The sequence below is a fragment of the Pelodiscus sinensis genome, chromosome 6, assembly GCF_052426305.1.
Source record: "Pelodiscus sinensis isolate ZL-2025 chromosome 6, ASM5242630v1, whole genome shotgun sequence".
Lineage (NCBI taxonomy): Eukaryota > Metazoa > Chordata > Testudines > Trionychidae > Pelodiscus > Pelodiscus sinensis.
Window position 1 is genome coordinate 103550943 of NC_143057.1, and position 16492 is coordinate 103567434.

General features: G+C 40.9%; 1 protein-coding gene across 1 annotated transcript in view; it reads left to right on the plus strand.

Moving 5' to 3' along the window:
- The window catches only part of OXCT1 (3-oxoacid CoA-transferase 1), a 132445-nt gene that overhangs the window by 28208 nt on the left and 87745 nt on the right, over positions 1–16492 (plus strand). The window contains exons 5-6 of the mRNA XM_075932505.2: positions 4000–4149; positions 10335–10441. Coding sequence (XP_075788620.2) covers positions 4000–4149; positions 10335–10441 — 257 coding nt within the window. The remainder of the gene's footprint in view (positions 1–3999; positions 4150–10334; positions 10442–16492) is intronic.

Consider the following 16492-nt stretch of genomic DNA (forward strand, 5'->3'; position numbering starts at 1 on the left):
AATATAAACTTTTCTTGTTATCATCTGATGATAAATCACCTTAAAAGGCTTCTTACTAAGAAATTAAATATTTGTATTGTTCACTGTTTGTTTCTAGAAGTGCCTGAAGCCTGCTAGGCAAATGTACAAGAGAGAAGGCCTTGTCCAGGAGAACTTGCACCCTTAAAAGTACAAGATACTGCGTTGAGCAAAATGGCAAGGAAGAGTCAGCTTTAGGGACTGACCTGGGATTGGGGGTTAGTGGGGCAGATTTTATGGGAGGAGAAATGGGTCAACTATTTGAGAGTAAAACCGAGTGAAGTGGAGGAAATAGATGACTGCATCTGTTGAGGTGATTGGGGAAAGAACTGGGAAACAGATGTTCAGTGAGGAATAAAGTCCAGGGCATTGATAGACTGGGGGTCATGGAAGGATCAGGTGAAAATAAAGGGTCTAGGACCATGCTGAAAGAGATGGAGGGAAACATTTAAAATACTGAGAGATCCAAGGAAGAGCAGTGCATTGAAAAGACATGGTTGAACGAATGGTTATTCTGGCATTGATCCAGGATTGAAAGTCAAACGACAATATGGGAGGTTAAGGGATTAAATGAAGTAAACACAGATGAGAGTGATAAACTGTAAAGAGAAGATGATTAGCCAGGTGTTAAAATGGAGAAGAAGGTGTTTTGGAGAGGGATTATGTACAGGGATGTTATGCAAGCATGTATAGGCAGGAAGATGGTTCATAAAATACAGGCAGTCCCCGAGTTACACTGATCCGACTTACGTCAGATCCGCAGTTATGAACGGGGCCGTCTCCCTGGTCTCCAGCAGACCAGGGAGAGGAAGCAAAGTGGCGGAGCATGCCGGCAGTGGACAGCCCAGACGCTGTCCGCTGCCCGTGTGTTCCGCCGCTTTGCTCCCCATCCCCCTGGTCTGCAGACCAGGGAGAGGGGGAACAAAGCAGAGCAAAGCTGCGGAGCCCGAGGGCAGCAGGACAGCCACGGCGCATCTGGGCTGTCCCGCTGCCCCCGTGCTCTGCGGCTTTGCTCCGGACGCCTGTGGTACAGCAGCTGGGGCGCTGCCGGTTGGTCCCGTAGCGCCTCTCTGGGCGCTACAGGACCAACCCGGCAGCACCCCAGCTGCTCTGCCCCAGGCGTCCTGATTCAGCCGCTGCTGGTCAGTTTCAGTAGCGGCTGAATCAGGATGCCTGGGGCAGAGCAGCTTGGGTGCTGCTGGGTTGGTCCAGTAGTGCTGAGGAGCGGCAGCGCTACTGGACCAACCCAGCAGCACCCTAGCTACTCTGCCCCAGGCGTCCCCAAGTCAGCTGCTGCTGAAACTGACCAGTGGCTGACTACAGGAAGCCCCTGCCCCGGGCTTCCTGGAATCAGCCGCTGATCAGTTTCAGCAGCGGCTGAATCTGGACGCCAGTTCCGACTTACATACAGATTCAACTTAAGAACAAACCTACAGTCCCTATCTTGTACGTAACCCGGGGACTACCTGTACTCTTTATACACAGCTATGCTTCATGTTATGAAAAAAGTTAGAGAGACTCTGAGTCAAGGTATTTGCTTCATCTTTGTGTATTAGATCAGAAGTAAATTTGTAACTTCTGCCATCTAGTGGAAAATAATTAAAATTGGAGTTTTAAGTTGCATACTGTGAAACTTTAAACATGAATAACACATTGGTTAAATCTAACAGTACTTTTTTGAGTGTAAATCTCAGTGGGCACATCTACACAGCAGGGCTAAAGCCAAAATAAGCTATGCAACCTGAGTTGCATCAATTGCGTAGCTTAAGTCGAGAGAGGTTATTTCAGCTTTTGGCACTGTCTGCACAGCAGGAAGTCTGAGGTAGAGCACTCTTCCTGTGATTTCCCTTTCTCATATAATGTGGGTTACAGGAGTCAGAGTTAGAAGTCCTCCAGCTCGACATTATTTTGACATAATGTCAAAATAACAGCTTGTAGTGTAGACACAGACTATTTTGTCTGTTATTCCAAAATAATGCTGCTGTGTAGACATAGCGGCTGTGTCTACACTGGCCACATAACCCCTAATAGCTATGGAAATGAGAGAAGTCAGAATAGGGAAATGCGCGGGGGATTTAAATATCCCCCATGGGATTTAAATAAACATGGCCGCCGCTTCTTTCCGGCTTGGGGAAAAGCCGGAAAAGAGTGTCCAGACTGGCGCGATCCTCCGGAATAAAGCCCTATTCCGGAGGATCTCTTATTCCTACTTGCAAGTAGGAATAAGAGATCCTCCGGAATAGGGCTTTATTCCGGAGGATCGCGCCAGTCTGGACGCTCTTTTCCGGCTTATCTCCAAGCCGGAAAAAAGTGGCGGCCATGAAAATGCAAATGCCACGGGGGATATTTAAATCTCCCGTGCATTTGTCTCTTCCCAAGTTCTACATTAGCATGCCTATTTCGTAATAGGCGGCCAGTGTAGACGTAGCCAGCCAGTATAACATATTGGGTTAAAATTTAATTCTTACAAGCTAGCTTTTCAGATCAACCCAGCTATGGCAGATCTTGCACTAAAGGATTTTCACAGATGTTGGATACAGGGGTATCCTGGAATGTATCAATAACACTAATATTGATCTAATATTGTAAACCTGAATGGATAATTCTAAAACATGTGGCTAGTCACTAAAATATAAGCTCTGTGATTTCAAAGGCTAAGACATAGTGTGGAATGAAGGGTGTCATGAATTAAAGCTGCTGTAAGAGACACCATCTTTGTGTTATGCAGAGCTAACCCAAATACATATAGACTGCACAGTTGCTCTTGGCTATGTGCTACTGAAAATGATGCTTGTCAGAACACTAGAGATGAAGAAGCAGCCTGTGTCCCTTTCTATCCAATTGGCTAGAATAGCCTTGGCTCCTGCCACTTTCTCAGCTACCAACATTAGTGTATCCTGTGGTAAATACCACCTATCCAGAGTCTCAAGCAGTCCCCCTCCCCCTCCCACACTTTGTGACCAGTACCATCAACCTGAAGACCTAACAGATTTCTCAAATGTGAGAATTTGTGGTCTGGAATTCCAGTATGTCGATATTGGGTATTCTGAGTGCATGTTTTGAACAGTAAGGTTCATTAATCACTGCAACAACTTGCCAAGGGGTGTAGTAGATTCTATATCATATGAAATATTTAAATTAAGATTGTATGTCTTTCTTAAAGATATGTTGTAGTTCAGTCATAAGTAACTAGGTTTGATACAGGCATTACTAGGTGATATTCAATAGCTGGTGTAATACTGAAGGTCAGACTAAGTCATCACAGCAATGATCCATTCTTGCCTTAAAATCTGTTTTAATATAATTTGGGAGAGTTGATTAAAGAAAGATACATTTCTCAGCCAAGATAATTTTAAAACAAATTAACCCAAAACAATTGTTTGTAGTTGATCCAGGCTTTTGAATGCCAATGGTGGAGATGCTGCAAAGTGTAAAAGAGGCAGATCAATGTACATATTAAATGCAGTATATCATTGTGCTCAGCTGAGTCCTAAAACCTTGGAAAGAGCTAGCTCCTAGCTTGCCTGCATCACAATGATCACCACTTATTTGGCACTCACTAAGAGATCTCAGGATTACTGACTCTGTCTCCTGCTTAAACTAATAGGTATTGCTGCCTCAATTTTGAGTATAGCATCAGTTCTGTTTTCCCTGGAAACTTCAGACAATAAGGACTAAAAATTAGGCAAATAAGTTTGGTATAAAAATCTGTTTATATTAATGCTGATTGCATAGTGGAGAATAGAAAAGAGAAGAAAAAGTGTGTGGATTTGAGTAATACACAAGCAAACAAGCTAGAGAAAGTAGGTTATAAAAGACCAAGACAAGAAGCTGAATACTGAGTGAATGGGGAGTTCAGGTACAGTCCCAAGATACAAGAACCAAAAATCCCACAAAAGTGTCTTTTATTGAAGTGGCTGGTCTTACAGGAAAATCAAATCAAAGTAATTGCTGTGTACTTCTGAACTTGTTCTCTTTTAGGGTACACTTGCTGAGCGAGTCCGTGCAGGAGGGGCAGGAATTCCAGCATTTTTCACAAGCACAGGCTATGGGACGTTGGTACAAGAAGGAGGAGCCCCTATCAAATACAACAAAGATGGTAGCATTGCCATTGCCAGTCAGCCAAGAGAGGTAAGATGCCATTCTGTTTCACTAACGCTTGGGGATTGGAATCTGAATTCCTTTCTGGGTCACAATTTAAACAACAATGTAAGCGCCTCCAAGCCATTCTTAATTGTGAGGTTACAGATTAATAATTATGTGAATTCAGAAGCCTCAGGAAACTAGCTTGTTAAAGGGAAGCAGGATTACTTAACATGAACACATTCAGACACCACTGTTAGGGCAAGTCTTCACATAACATTTGCATTGAGGTAGCTGCATCAGGCAGCTGTAGCTTTCTATCATTTAAGTGAAGATGCACTTCTGCCAATGGGAGAGCTTCTCCTGTTGGTGAAGTTAATCCACCAACAGGATTCTGTATTCCATGAAATATTTAAATTTAAGTTTGTATGTCTTTCTAAAAGATACACTGTAGTCCAGTCACAAATATATATTGTTTGCTTGGACCCAATTTATCAACATTGAGAAGTCCTGTGGCACCTTTTGAGATTCACAAAAAATATATAGCTTCAGAGGAGTAGCCAAGTTAGTCTTTAAGGTGCTATTAGACTATTTGTTTAATTTTTTCCTGTTAAAGACTAACAAAACGTGTAGATGGTATCATGACCTTGTGGGCACAACCCACTTCTTCAGATGACAGGAGTGTTGGAAGTCCAGATCCAAGAATAAGTAAGGGAAGAGAAAGGGGAGTGGGGGCAGGGGCGGCCCATCCATATAGGCGAACTAGTCGGTTGCCTAGGGCGCCAAGTTAAATGGTGCGCCAAATGGTGGTGCAATATTATTAAGAGGTTTGGAGATGGGGGTGCCAATTGCTTGGCGCGCCTAGGGTGTCAGTTGTTGGTAGCTAGTCTAGGGCCGCCCCTTCGTGGGAGTAGGGAGGGGGTTAGAAGGAGGGAAAAAATGGAGGGGAGGAAGAGAAAAAGAGACCGTGAGTAGATAAGCTTTAAAGGGATAGCAGAGTTAGTCTGTAATACGAAAAACTTAAACAACAAATAGTCTAATAGCACCTTAAAGACTAAATAGTTACAAGAAGCTGATAAGAACCATTAGGGCATGTCTAGACTACATCCCTCTTTCGAAAGAAGGATGTAAATTAGACAGATCAAAATGGCAAATGATGCCGTGATTTAAATTTCCCTCATTCATTTGCATAATGGCATTCGCGCATTCTTTCGAAAAAGGGCTTTTCGTCTAGTTGGGGATCTTTCCCTTTTCCGAAAGATTCTGTACTCCTTATCAAGTGGGATGTAATCAGTGTTTGCACTTGGAAAGGAAGATGATCAACACCAGATTCTACACAGACATTAAGAACCATTAACACCTTCATTGGTTGGTTAAGTCATAAGATGTGGAAGATAATCTGCAAGCCATTGGATATCCCAGTTCATATCATTTGCATAAGAATTAAACTTGTGAATGAAGTTAAATTCCAACCTTTCTCTGTGTATTTGGCTTGTGGAATTGGTCTGAAACAAAACAGCAACTTGGAGATCTAGTAATGAGTGTCCAGGAAGATTAAAGTGTTCTCCAACAGGTTTTTGGATATCTGACTTGTATCCATTAATTCTTTCCCGTAAAGACTGTCCAGTTTGGCCAATATACATTGCAATGGGGCACTGCTGGCATTTGATGGCATCACATTAGTGGATGTGCAGTTAAATGAGCCTCTGATTTGGAGGCTGATGTGGTTGGGTCCAGTGATGAAATTGCTTGTGTAGATGTGTGGGCAGAGTTGGCACTGGGGCAGATTGCAAGGGTGGGTTCCTAGATGATTATTATGGAGGTGTGTTGCATGGTTATTGGAAAGAATTTGTTTGAGGTTAGCAGGCTGTCTGTAAGCAAGAATTGACCTTTCCCCCAAGGCCTCTGAGAGTGAGGGGTCATTTTCCAGGATAGGTTGTAGATTGTTGATAATGCATTGGAGGGATCTGAGTTGTGGACTGTAGGTCATAACAAGTGGAATTCTGTCTTCTCTTTTGGGCCTGTCTTGAAGTTATTCATATCTGGGTACTTTTTTGGCTCTGTTGATCTGTTTCCCCCCTCCCCTCCACTTCTCCAGGTGGGTATTTCAGTGTTAAGAACACTCTATATAGATCCTGCAGGTGTTTGTCTCTATTGGTGGGGGTCAAGTAAATCTGCTTGTATCTTCAGGCTTGACTAAATACAATAGATTGAAAAATGTGTCTGGGATGGAAGCTAGAGGCATGAAGATAAGTGTAGCAGTCAGTAGGTTTCCAGTATAGGGTGGTGGAAACTTGTCCATCATTTAATTGTACAGTAGTGTCAAGGAAGTGGATTTCTCATGTGGAGTGATCCAGGCTGAAGTTGATAGTGGGGTGGAAGTTGTTGAAATCCCTGTGAAATTCTTCAAGTATGTCTTTCCCGTGGGTCCATATGATGAAGATATCCTCGATGTAACGCAAGTAGAGTAAAGGTGCTAGGGGGCAAGAGCTAAGGAAACATTGTTCAAGGTCAGCCATAAAGGAGTTGGCTTATTGTGGTGTCATGTTGGTTCCCATGGCTGTGCCGCTGACTTGAAGATACAAATTGTCTCTGAATCGGAAGTAGTTGTGGGTGAGGACAAAGTCTCAGAGCTCTGTAATCAGGTGTGCAGTGCTGTCATTGGCGATGGTGTTCCTGATGGCTTGTAATCCGTCTTCATTTGGAATGTTGGTGTAAAGGGCTTTTACATCGATAGTGGCCAGGATGGTATTTTTTCAGGTAGATTACTGATGTTTTGTAATTTCCTCAGGAAGTTGGTGGTGTCGCAAAGGTAGCTAGGAGTGCTGGTAGCATAGGGTCTGAGGAGAGAGTCAGTATAGCCACATAATCCTGTTGTTAGTGTTCCAATGCTTGAGGTGATGGGCTGTCCAGAATTTCCAGGTTTGTGTATCTTGGGTAGCAGATAGAAAACTCCTGGTCAGGGATTAGGGGATGTGTATGTGTAGATTTGGTCCTGAGCAGCATCTGGGAGCTTCATGAGCAGTTTTCAGGGTTTTTTTTGTATTCTTTAGTGGGATCACAGGAGAGAGGCTTGTAGAGTCTGGTATTGGTGAGTTGTCTGGTTGCCTCCTGTTCATAATCTCTTCTGTTCATAACGACTATAGCACCCCTTTTGTCAATTATATAGAAAATCGTGAGCTTTCGTGGGTAAAACCCACTTCTTCAGATGAGTTGGACTGGAAATAACAGGAATCCAGAATTTATAACAGAAAAAGAAGGGGGAAAAGTTACCTGTCAATAATAATACCAGTGCTAATGAGGTTAATTGTGTGGGCTGGAAATGTCCCATACTTGGCTTTTGAGGTAAATGAGGTGTTAAATGCTTTATAATGCGACATCCAGGTAATGTTTTTTTCTCAAGCCGGGGGAAACAGTGTCAAATTTGTATATGAAGGTCAATTCTGCACTCTCTGTAATTGGCTTGTGAAATTCCTTTGTAAAAGAATGTCTACTTTAAAATCCATTAATGAGTGCCCAAGCAGGTTAAAATGTTCTCCTACAGCAGGGGTGGGGAATCTGCAGCCTCTAGCTTGCCTGGGTCCTGTCACTGAGGCATGGGGATCCCCCCCCCAGCATTGGGGAGCCTGCACTGGCACTCAAGCCCTCCTATCCTCCCCCCCCCACTGTCCTACTGTGGGGCTGGAGCACACAAAATCTACTTTTCTGGGGGTCAGCAGCCCCCAACCCAAAAAAAGGTTCCCCTACAGGTTTGTGTTACCATTCCTGATGTCCAACATGTGTCCATTTATCCTTTGTTGCACAGTCTGTCCAGTTTGGCCAATATATATTTCAGAGGGGTATTGTTAGCACTTGATGGCATATATCACATTAGAGAATGTACAGGTGTAAAAGCCCCTGATATCGTGGCTTATGTGATTATGTCCTGTGATAGTATTGCTTGTATAGATGTGTGATCAGAGTTGGCAATGGGTTTATATTCATTACTATAAATTTCCCCCTCTTTTTCCTATTTTTTTTTATAGCTTCCTTCACTTCCTTTCCCTTCTAAACCAGGTCAGATTTTTAACCAGTTGTCTTCCTCAGTTGTGGAATTGTGGTGCCTGGGGCATTTTATGAAGTTTTCTTAAATTTAAAGCCAATTGTCATTCACATTTTTCTGACTAAATTCTTCCTCCCCACTGATTTGGCTCATAATTGTTTTCATCTTCGTTAACTGGCCCAATTAAAGCAGCAAGTGTGTATATCTATTACTATCATTGTTTACCTCTCAATGGATATGCTCAATTTCTGTTATTCTTAATTGGATTACAGATCAAGGGAGAGAAGATGCTTTTTCTAGTTTAAATAAGACTGAAATAGGAAATATCAGTATTTTAAAAAAATTGAGGGCAGGAAAGTTGAGTTGATCAAACTTTTTATGCTTATAAGCAGTAAGATTAAAAACCAAATTTCAAAGGAAGTTCTTAATTTATTTCTTTTCATTTGAAGATTTAAGATTAAGTCTAAAATATACTAATATTGCTTTAGACATATTTAATAAAATTAATTCAGCTTTGTTTATAGCTAGGATATTTCTCCGGTTTACTTTACAGTAATTACAATATCTCTGAGCTGTTCCAGAGTCAACATTTTAGTTCAATTAGATTATGATTAGGTGTTTACTGTCACAGCAAAGCAGACCTGTAAGAGAAGTGTCAATTTAAGAGCTAATGAAAATATTTGTGTTCTTTAGGACTGGGGTCCGGAGCACAGTGGCTGCTGGCCTCTCCCCCAGGGGAATATAGAATAGTCAAGTAACCAATAAATATTCATGGGGTTAATCGACTATTCAGTTAACCAATATTTAACATCCCTAGCTACTTGCAAATTCTATATTACTATTCTTGGCTCTTATATAATACTCTTAAGACTATACAGAGTTTGGCTTGCTGATTTATTTCATTTTGGTTTGTTTTGAATTTCATGGTAACATTCAAGAAATTGTTAAAAATTTTCATCATTGCTTTTTCCCCCTCTATCCACTCTAACGCGGTTCTGCATGGACAATCCAGATCCTCCTTCTTAAGTCCATGACCTTTGTTGATAGACCGCAGTAACTGATATATATATATTTTTAAATAATGTGCTGATGAATGGCTGACCATATTTCCTGTCCTCTGGTGACTAACTTGATTTCAATTCACATCCTGTTCTATTTTCCTTAGTGCTATACATTCAGTTTTGCTTGGATTATCGGTAAGAAATCAGGAAGAAAATAGAGCTGTTTTCTCTAAAATCTAGAGATAATTTTACCAGAACACCATAGCCAATTTTTTCCTTACTGTCTCTCCCATGTTTTGCTTTTGCTACGTTTAGCACCGGTTTTAAGCAGGGGCGGATATACGGCAGGGCGAGCGGGGTGGCCGCCCCAGGCCCCGCGCTTCAAAAAGCCCCGCGCATGCACCGTGGCGCCAACACGCATGCGCGTTGCGTCACTGCACATGCACCATGGCAAAGGGGGGCCCCGCAAGATTATGCTGCCCTGGGCCCCGCAAAATGGTCATCTGCCCCTGGTTTTAAGAGTACTGTAAGGTCATAATTCAGGAAAATTATTAGCTTCCTAAATATAGAAACTCATTTTGTGGCTAGCCACAAGATTCATCTTATTTCATGGCACCATTAAAATAGTTGGTTCTTGATTTGAGTTACATTACACTTATGAGTTGCATTATCAAGCTACACAGCACCAAAAGAAAATAAGTTCTGTGAACAATGGGTGACATTCCTCACTGTAACAGGTGTCTGCATGAGTGCAATATATTACTTAAATCCTCAAAAATTGGACTTAAGCAGCATTAAGACCAGTATAAATATCAATTCTGTAAATATCACTGTTGCAACTCAAAGGCATTGCTGTTTTGTGTGAGCTGCTGGAAATACAGCATAATGCATGCTGACTTCCAGTAGGTGGTGCCATAGGAACAGGTAATCTGTTTCAGTTTTATTTTTCTTTAAAGAAAAGACGCTAAAGAAGGACGCTAGAGCAACTAAAAAAGTCAAGTTATTGATTTCTTATGTGCCTCTGTTATTATCCACTTGAACTATATAACCCATAAGGCATAACTACACATAAACACAAAAGAAAGTTTAAATTGAATTGTCTATAAAATAAATCACATAAAATAAGTATTATATCCGGATGTCTTTTTGCTGCTTCCTGCATCTCAGCAGTGCATTGCTGTTCCTTACAGGTGCGGGAGTTTGAAGGTCGCCACTATATTATGGAGAAATCAATTACAGGTGATTTTGCACTTGTGAAGGCATGGAAGGCTGATCGCTCAGGAAACGTTATTTTCAGGTATGACCTGTTTGCCAGTGGAGAAAGATTCTTTCATAGTTTGAAGCAATATCAAAGGAAAATGGAATCCTGTCTCCTGTTTGATGGCAAATGAATATTTTACTGACTTTAGGGCAAAGCAACATGAATAAAAGTAATGTCAAATTAGAATACTATGAAAGGTCAAAAATAATTTCATATTTTAATGGTTTTCAAGAATACAAGCACATCTGTGACATTTTTAAAAAATGATAAAATTGAGGCATGGCTGATAAAAACCACTAGTGCTTCCTGGAACACACAGCTTTCTGTATAGACTAAAATTTTTGAATAAAGGTGTCAGTTAATTTGTTTTGATGAACAGTTGGGTAGGGTCATAGGTGACAACAAGAGCTAGCTGCATTTAGTCTTCAGTCCAACCAATAAGCTTAATTCTGAGCCATTGAAGCCAATGGTTCAACTCCTAGTGACTTCACTCTTGCAGGATCAGAAAATTTATGATACACACGCGCGCACACACACACACACTTTGTGATTGCAAAACTTACACATCTATAGAGCGGTGAATTATGTCTAGGTTACTTACAGCAATGGAGATTCCACAACCTCCCTAAGTAGTTTATTCCAGTGCTTAAGCACCCTGACAGTTAGGAAGTTTTTCCTAATGACCAGTCTAAATTTCCCTTGCTGTAATTTAAGCCCATTGCTTCTTATCCCATCATCGGAGGTCAAGGAAAATCATTTTTCTCCCTCTTCCTTATGTAATACCTTTTTAGGTACTTGAAAGCTGGAATCATGTCCCCTCTTGGTCTTCTCCTTTCTAAACTAAACAAACCAAGTTCTTTCAGTCTTCCCTCATAGGTCATGTTTTCTAGACCTTTAATCATTTTTGTTGCTCTTCTTTGGACCTTCTCCAATTTTTCCACATCTTTCTTGAAGTGTGGTACCCAGAACTTGACATGATACTCCATTTTTAGACCTAATAGTACAGAGTAGAGGGGAAGAATTACTTCTCATGTATTGATCATAAACTTTCCTATTAATATATCCCAGAATCATGTTTGCTTATTTTGCAACAGTGTCACACTGTTGACTCATATTTAGCTTATAGCCCACTATGATCCTTAGATCTCTCACACTTTTTTTTTTCAGTACTCCTTCCTAGTCACTTTCCATGCAGTATATATGAAACTTATTGTTCCTTCCTAAGTGCAGTACTTTTGTATTTGTCCTTATTAAACGTCATCCAGTTTACCTCAGACCATTTATCCAATTTGTCCAGATCATTTTGAATTATGACCCTGTCCTCCAAAGCAGTTGCAACCCCTCCCAGCTTGGTATCATCCGCAAACTTAATAAGCGTACTCTCTACGGTGATATCTAAATCGCGGATGAAGATACTGAACAGAACTGGTCCTAAAACAGACACCCGTGGAACCCCACTTGTTATACATTTCCAGCAGGATTGTGAACCATTAATTACTGCTCTCTGAGAATAGTTATCCAGCCAGTTATGCACCCACCTTATAGTATCCCCATCGAAGTTGTATTTGCCTACTTTATTGATAAAAATATCATGTAAGACTGTATCAAATGCCTTACTAAAGTATACCACATCTAAGTATACCACATCCACCGCTTCTCCCTTATCCACAAGACTCGTTATCCTATCAATGAAAACTATCAGATGGTTTGACATGATTTGTTATTTACAAATCCATGCTGGCTATTCCCTCTCACCTTATTATCTTCCAAGTGTTTGCAGATGATTTCCTTAATTACTTTCTCTGTTATCTTTCCTGGCACAGAAGTTAAACTGACTGGTCTGTAGTTTCCTGGGTTGTTCTTATTTCCCTTTTTATAGATGGGCACTATATTTGCCCTTTTCCAGTCTTCTGGAATCTCTCCTTTCTTCCATCATTTTCCGAAGCTGATCACTAAAGGCTCAGCTACCTCCTCTATCAGTTTCTTGAGTATTCTAGGATGCATTTCATCAGGCCCTGGTGATTTTCAGACATCTAACTTTTCTAAGTGATTTTTAACTGGCTCTTTTTAAATTTTCTCTTCTAAAACTACCCCTTCCCACTAGCATTCACTGTTAGGCATTCCTTCATCAGACTTCTTGGTGAAGACCGAAACAAAGACGTCATTAAGCATCTTTGCCATTTCCAAGTTTTCTGTTACTGTTTCTCCCTCATCACTGAACAATGGGCCTACCCTCTCCTTGGTCTTCCTCTTGCTTCAGTCTTTAATGAGGCTAATGAAGAGCTTAGGGATAATGGCAACATAACAAATGGGAATACGGATATGGAGGTAGATATTACCAAAGCCGAGAGAGAAGCCAAACTCAAACATCTTAATGGGAATAAATCTTCATTCAAGAATATTAAAAGAACTGGCACATGAAATTGCAAGTCCATTAGCAAAATTTTTTAATGAATTTCTAAACTCAGGGGTTGTATCATTTGACAGGAGAATTGCTAATATAGTTCCTATTTTCAAGAAAGGGGGGGAAAAAGTGACCTGGGTAACTGTAGGCCTGTTAGTTTGACATCTGTAGTATGTAAGATCTTGGAAAAAATTTTGAAGGAGAAAGTAGTTAGGGACATTAAGGTTAATGACAATTAGGACAAATTACAACATGGTTTTACAAAAGGTAGATCATACCAAACCAACCAGATCTCCTTCTTTGAGAAAGTAACAGATTTTTTAGATCAAGGAAATGTAGTGGATCTAATCTACCTCCATTTCACTAAGGCATTTGATACAGTACCACATGGGGAATTATTGGTTAAATTGGAAAAGATGGGGATCAATATGAAAATTGAGAGGTGGATAAGGAACTGGTTAAAGGGGAGACTACAGCGAGTCATACTGGCAGGTGAACTGTCAGGCTGGAGAGAGGTTACTAGCGGAGTTCCTTAGGGATCAGTTCTGGGACCATTATTATTTAATCTTTTTATTACTGATCTCAGCACTAAAAGTTGGAGTGTGCTAATAAAGTTTGCGGATGACACAAAGTTGGGAGGTATTGCTAATTCAGCAAAGGATTGGGATATCATACAGGAAGATCTGGATGATCTTGTAAATTGGAGTAATAGTAATAGGATGATATTTAGGGATTAATAACAAAAATTTTAGTTATAAGCTGGGGATATATCAGTTGGAAATAATGGAAGAGGAGAAGGACCTCTGAGTTCTGGTTGATCACAGGATGACTATGAGCCGCCAATGTGACATGGCCATGAAAAAGGCTAATACGGTTTTGGGATGCATTAGGCGAGGTATTTACAGTAGACATAAGGAGGTGTTAGTGCCGTTATATAGAGAATTGGTGAGACCTCATTTGGAATACTGTGTGCAGTTCTGGTCTCCATGTTTAAGGAGGATGAATTCAAATTGGAACAGGTACAAAGAAGGCCACTAGGATGATCCGAGGAATGGAAATCGTGTCTTATGAAAGGAGATTCAAGGAACTTGGCTTGAATACCCTAACCAAAAGAAGGCTGAGGGGAGATATGATTGCTCTCTTTAAATATATTAGAGGAATAAATGCCAGGGAGGAAGAGGAATTATTTAAGCTTAATACAAATACAAGAACAAATGGATATACGCTGGCTATTAGGAAGTTTAGACTCGAAATTAGGCGAAGGTTTCTAACCATCAAAGGAGTGAAGTTCTGGAACGGCCTTCCAAGGGAAGTAGTGGGGGCAAAAGACCTATCTGGCTTTAAGATTAAGCTAGATGGGTTTATGAAGTGAATGGTTTGAGGAGATAACATGATCTTGTCAATTAATTGACCTTTCACTATCGGTAAATAGGCCAATGGTGGGAAGATAGGAGTCACTATAGAGAACTTTTTTCTGGGTGTCTGGTTGGCGAGTCTAGCCCACATACTCAGGGGTCAGTTGATCGCCATATTTGGGGTCGGGAAGGAATTTTCCTCCAGGGTAGATTGGCAGAGGCCCTGGAGGTTTTTCGCCTTCCTCTGTAGCATGGGGTACGGGTCACTTGCGGGAGGATTCTCTGCATCTTGAGGTCTTTAAAACATTGTTTGAGGACTTCAATATCTGAGATATAGGTGAGAGGATTATTCTAGCAGTGGGTGGGTGAGATTCTGTGGCCTGTATTGTGCAGGGGGTCAGACTAGATGATCATAATGGTCCCTTCTCATCTTAAAGTCTATGTGTCTACACTGCACCCCTTTTCCAGAAAATGGATGCAGATTAGACACATCGGTATTGCAAATGAAGCGGGGAATTTAAATATCCCCCACTTCATTTGTATAAACATGGCTGCTGCTTTATTCCTGCTCGGGGCTTTGCCGGAGAAAAGAGCCAGTCTAGACGGGGATCTTTCAGAAAATAAAGCCTTTTCCGAAAGATCCCTGATTCCTCTTAAAATCAGGGATAAGGGATCTTTCGGAAAAGGCTTTATTTTCTGAAAGATCCCCGTCTAGACTGGCGCTTTTCTCCGGCAAAGCCCCAAGCCGGAAAAAAGCAGCAGCCATGTTTATACAAATGAAGCGGGGGAGATTTAAATCCCCCGCTTCATTTGCAATACCGATGTGTCTAATCTGCATCCCTTTTCTGGAAAAGGGGTGCAGTGTAGACACAGCCTATGAGTCTGAGACCCATGGAATTGGAAACCCAAGGATCTCCATGGCATTTTGCCTTGAAACGTTATTGTAAAATCTCAGTTTCAGTGGATTAATGAGTTAACGCTTTGAAAGATGACTTTTGACTAACTCTGATCTCACAATGGTGTAAATTGGGAATAATGTGATTGAAACCAGTAGTTTCAGAGGTCTAAAAACTTACATATACGAGACTGAGATTGTCTGCAATGTTGTCGTAGCTGTGTTCATCCCAAGTTATTGGAGAGAGACAGCATGGATGAGGTAAGATATTTGGTTGGACCACCTTCTTTTGATGAGAGCTTGTCTATCTTGCCAACAAACATTGGACCAATAAAAGATGTAAATGGCATTGGCAACATTCTCTCCTTAAGCCTCATATATACTTACAGGGATGTATATAGTACATTAGTTACATGCTGTTATGTCCTCACTTATTGTGGTGTGTAGTTTTCACTGCACTAGTGACATTGGGGAGACTCTCCAGCACTATGTAAATTAGCAGATGAGACATCCGAAGCACTGCATGGGCATGTAGAGAGCCATGTAGGCTATATAACAGAGGTTTCAGCAATGGAGAGTGCTCTGTTCACCTCAGCTATACCACTTGCTGGTTAGTATTAATAAAAGCATTTCCATCTCTGTATTTGGCCATGGACTTTCGTTTTCACTCCATCTTTGTACTACATTAGAAACTGGAACAAAACTGTGTAGTGCATGCTACATCTAGGCATTTGACACAACATAAAAAACCAGAAGAGGGCACTGAAAGTCCATATTTCATCGTGGTACAAGTGCATAAAACAGAGTGAAGAGACAAGGGATAAAGCCTTAGAAATTAGAGGTCTGGCCAGAAAAAAAGTATGTTTTTGCCAGATTTTTACAGTTCTCAACATTTCTTTTCAATGTAGAACAAAAACAAGAACTTTTTTTAACCAAGAACATGAGGGAGAGAGACCCGCTCCAGACCGGCCAATAGCTTGGTGTTTAGGACTCTCAACTAGCATGTGAAACATTCAGAGTCAAGTCTTTGCACTCTGTCCAGAGCATGGACTTGAACCTGTGTCTGACACATTCCAGACAGGTACTCTAGTTACTGTAGAGTGTGACTGCCTTTTCTTTCTCTCTGTTTCTTTCTTTGTTTCTCTGTGATTTTTGTCCTCATAAACTGTTTCACTTTGGCCCAATGAATATGTAATTGTTTATACAAAGAGAAGAAGACTAGTTTATTCCATCTTTGATTTTGGCCAGAAATTTCATACCGGACTTGAAAAACTTTCCTGATTAAATGTACATTGAAACACTTTGGTTTTGATGGGGAAAAAAGTTTCTGCAGAAATTTTTGTTTTCATTAGCTTCATTGGAATGTTGCATGCACCTAGTATTATAGACTAAAATTCTGCAAAAGAAGTGTTGTTTTTTGAAAAAAGTAGCAC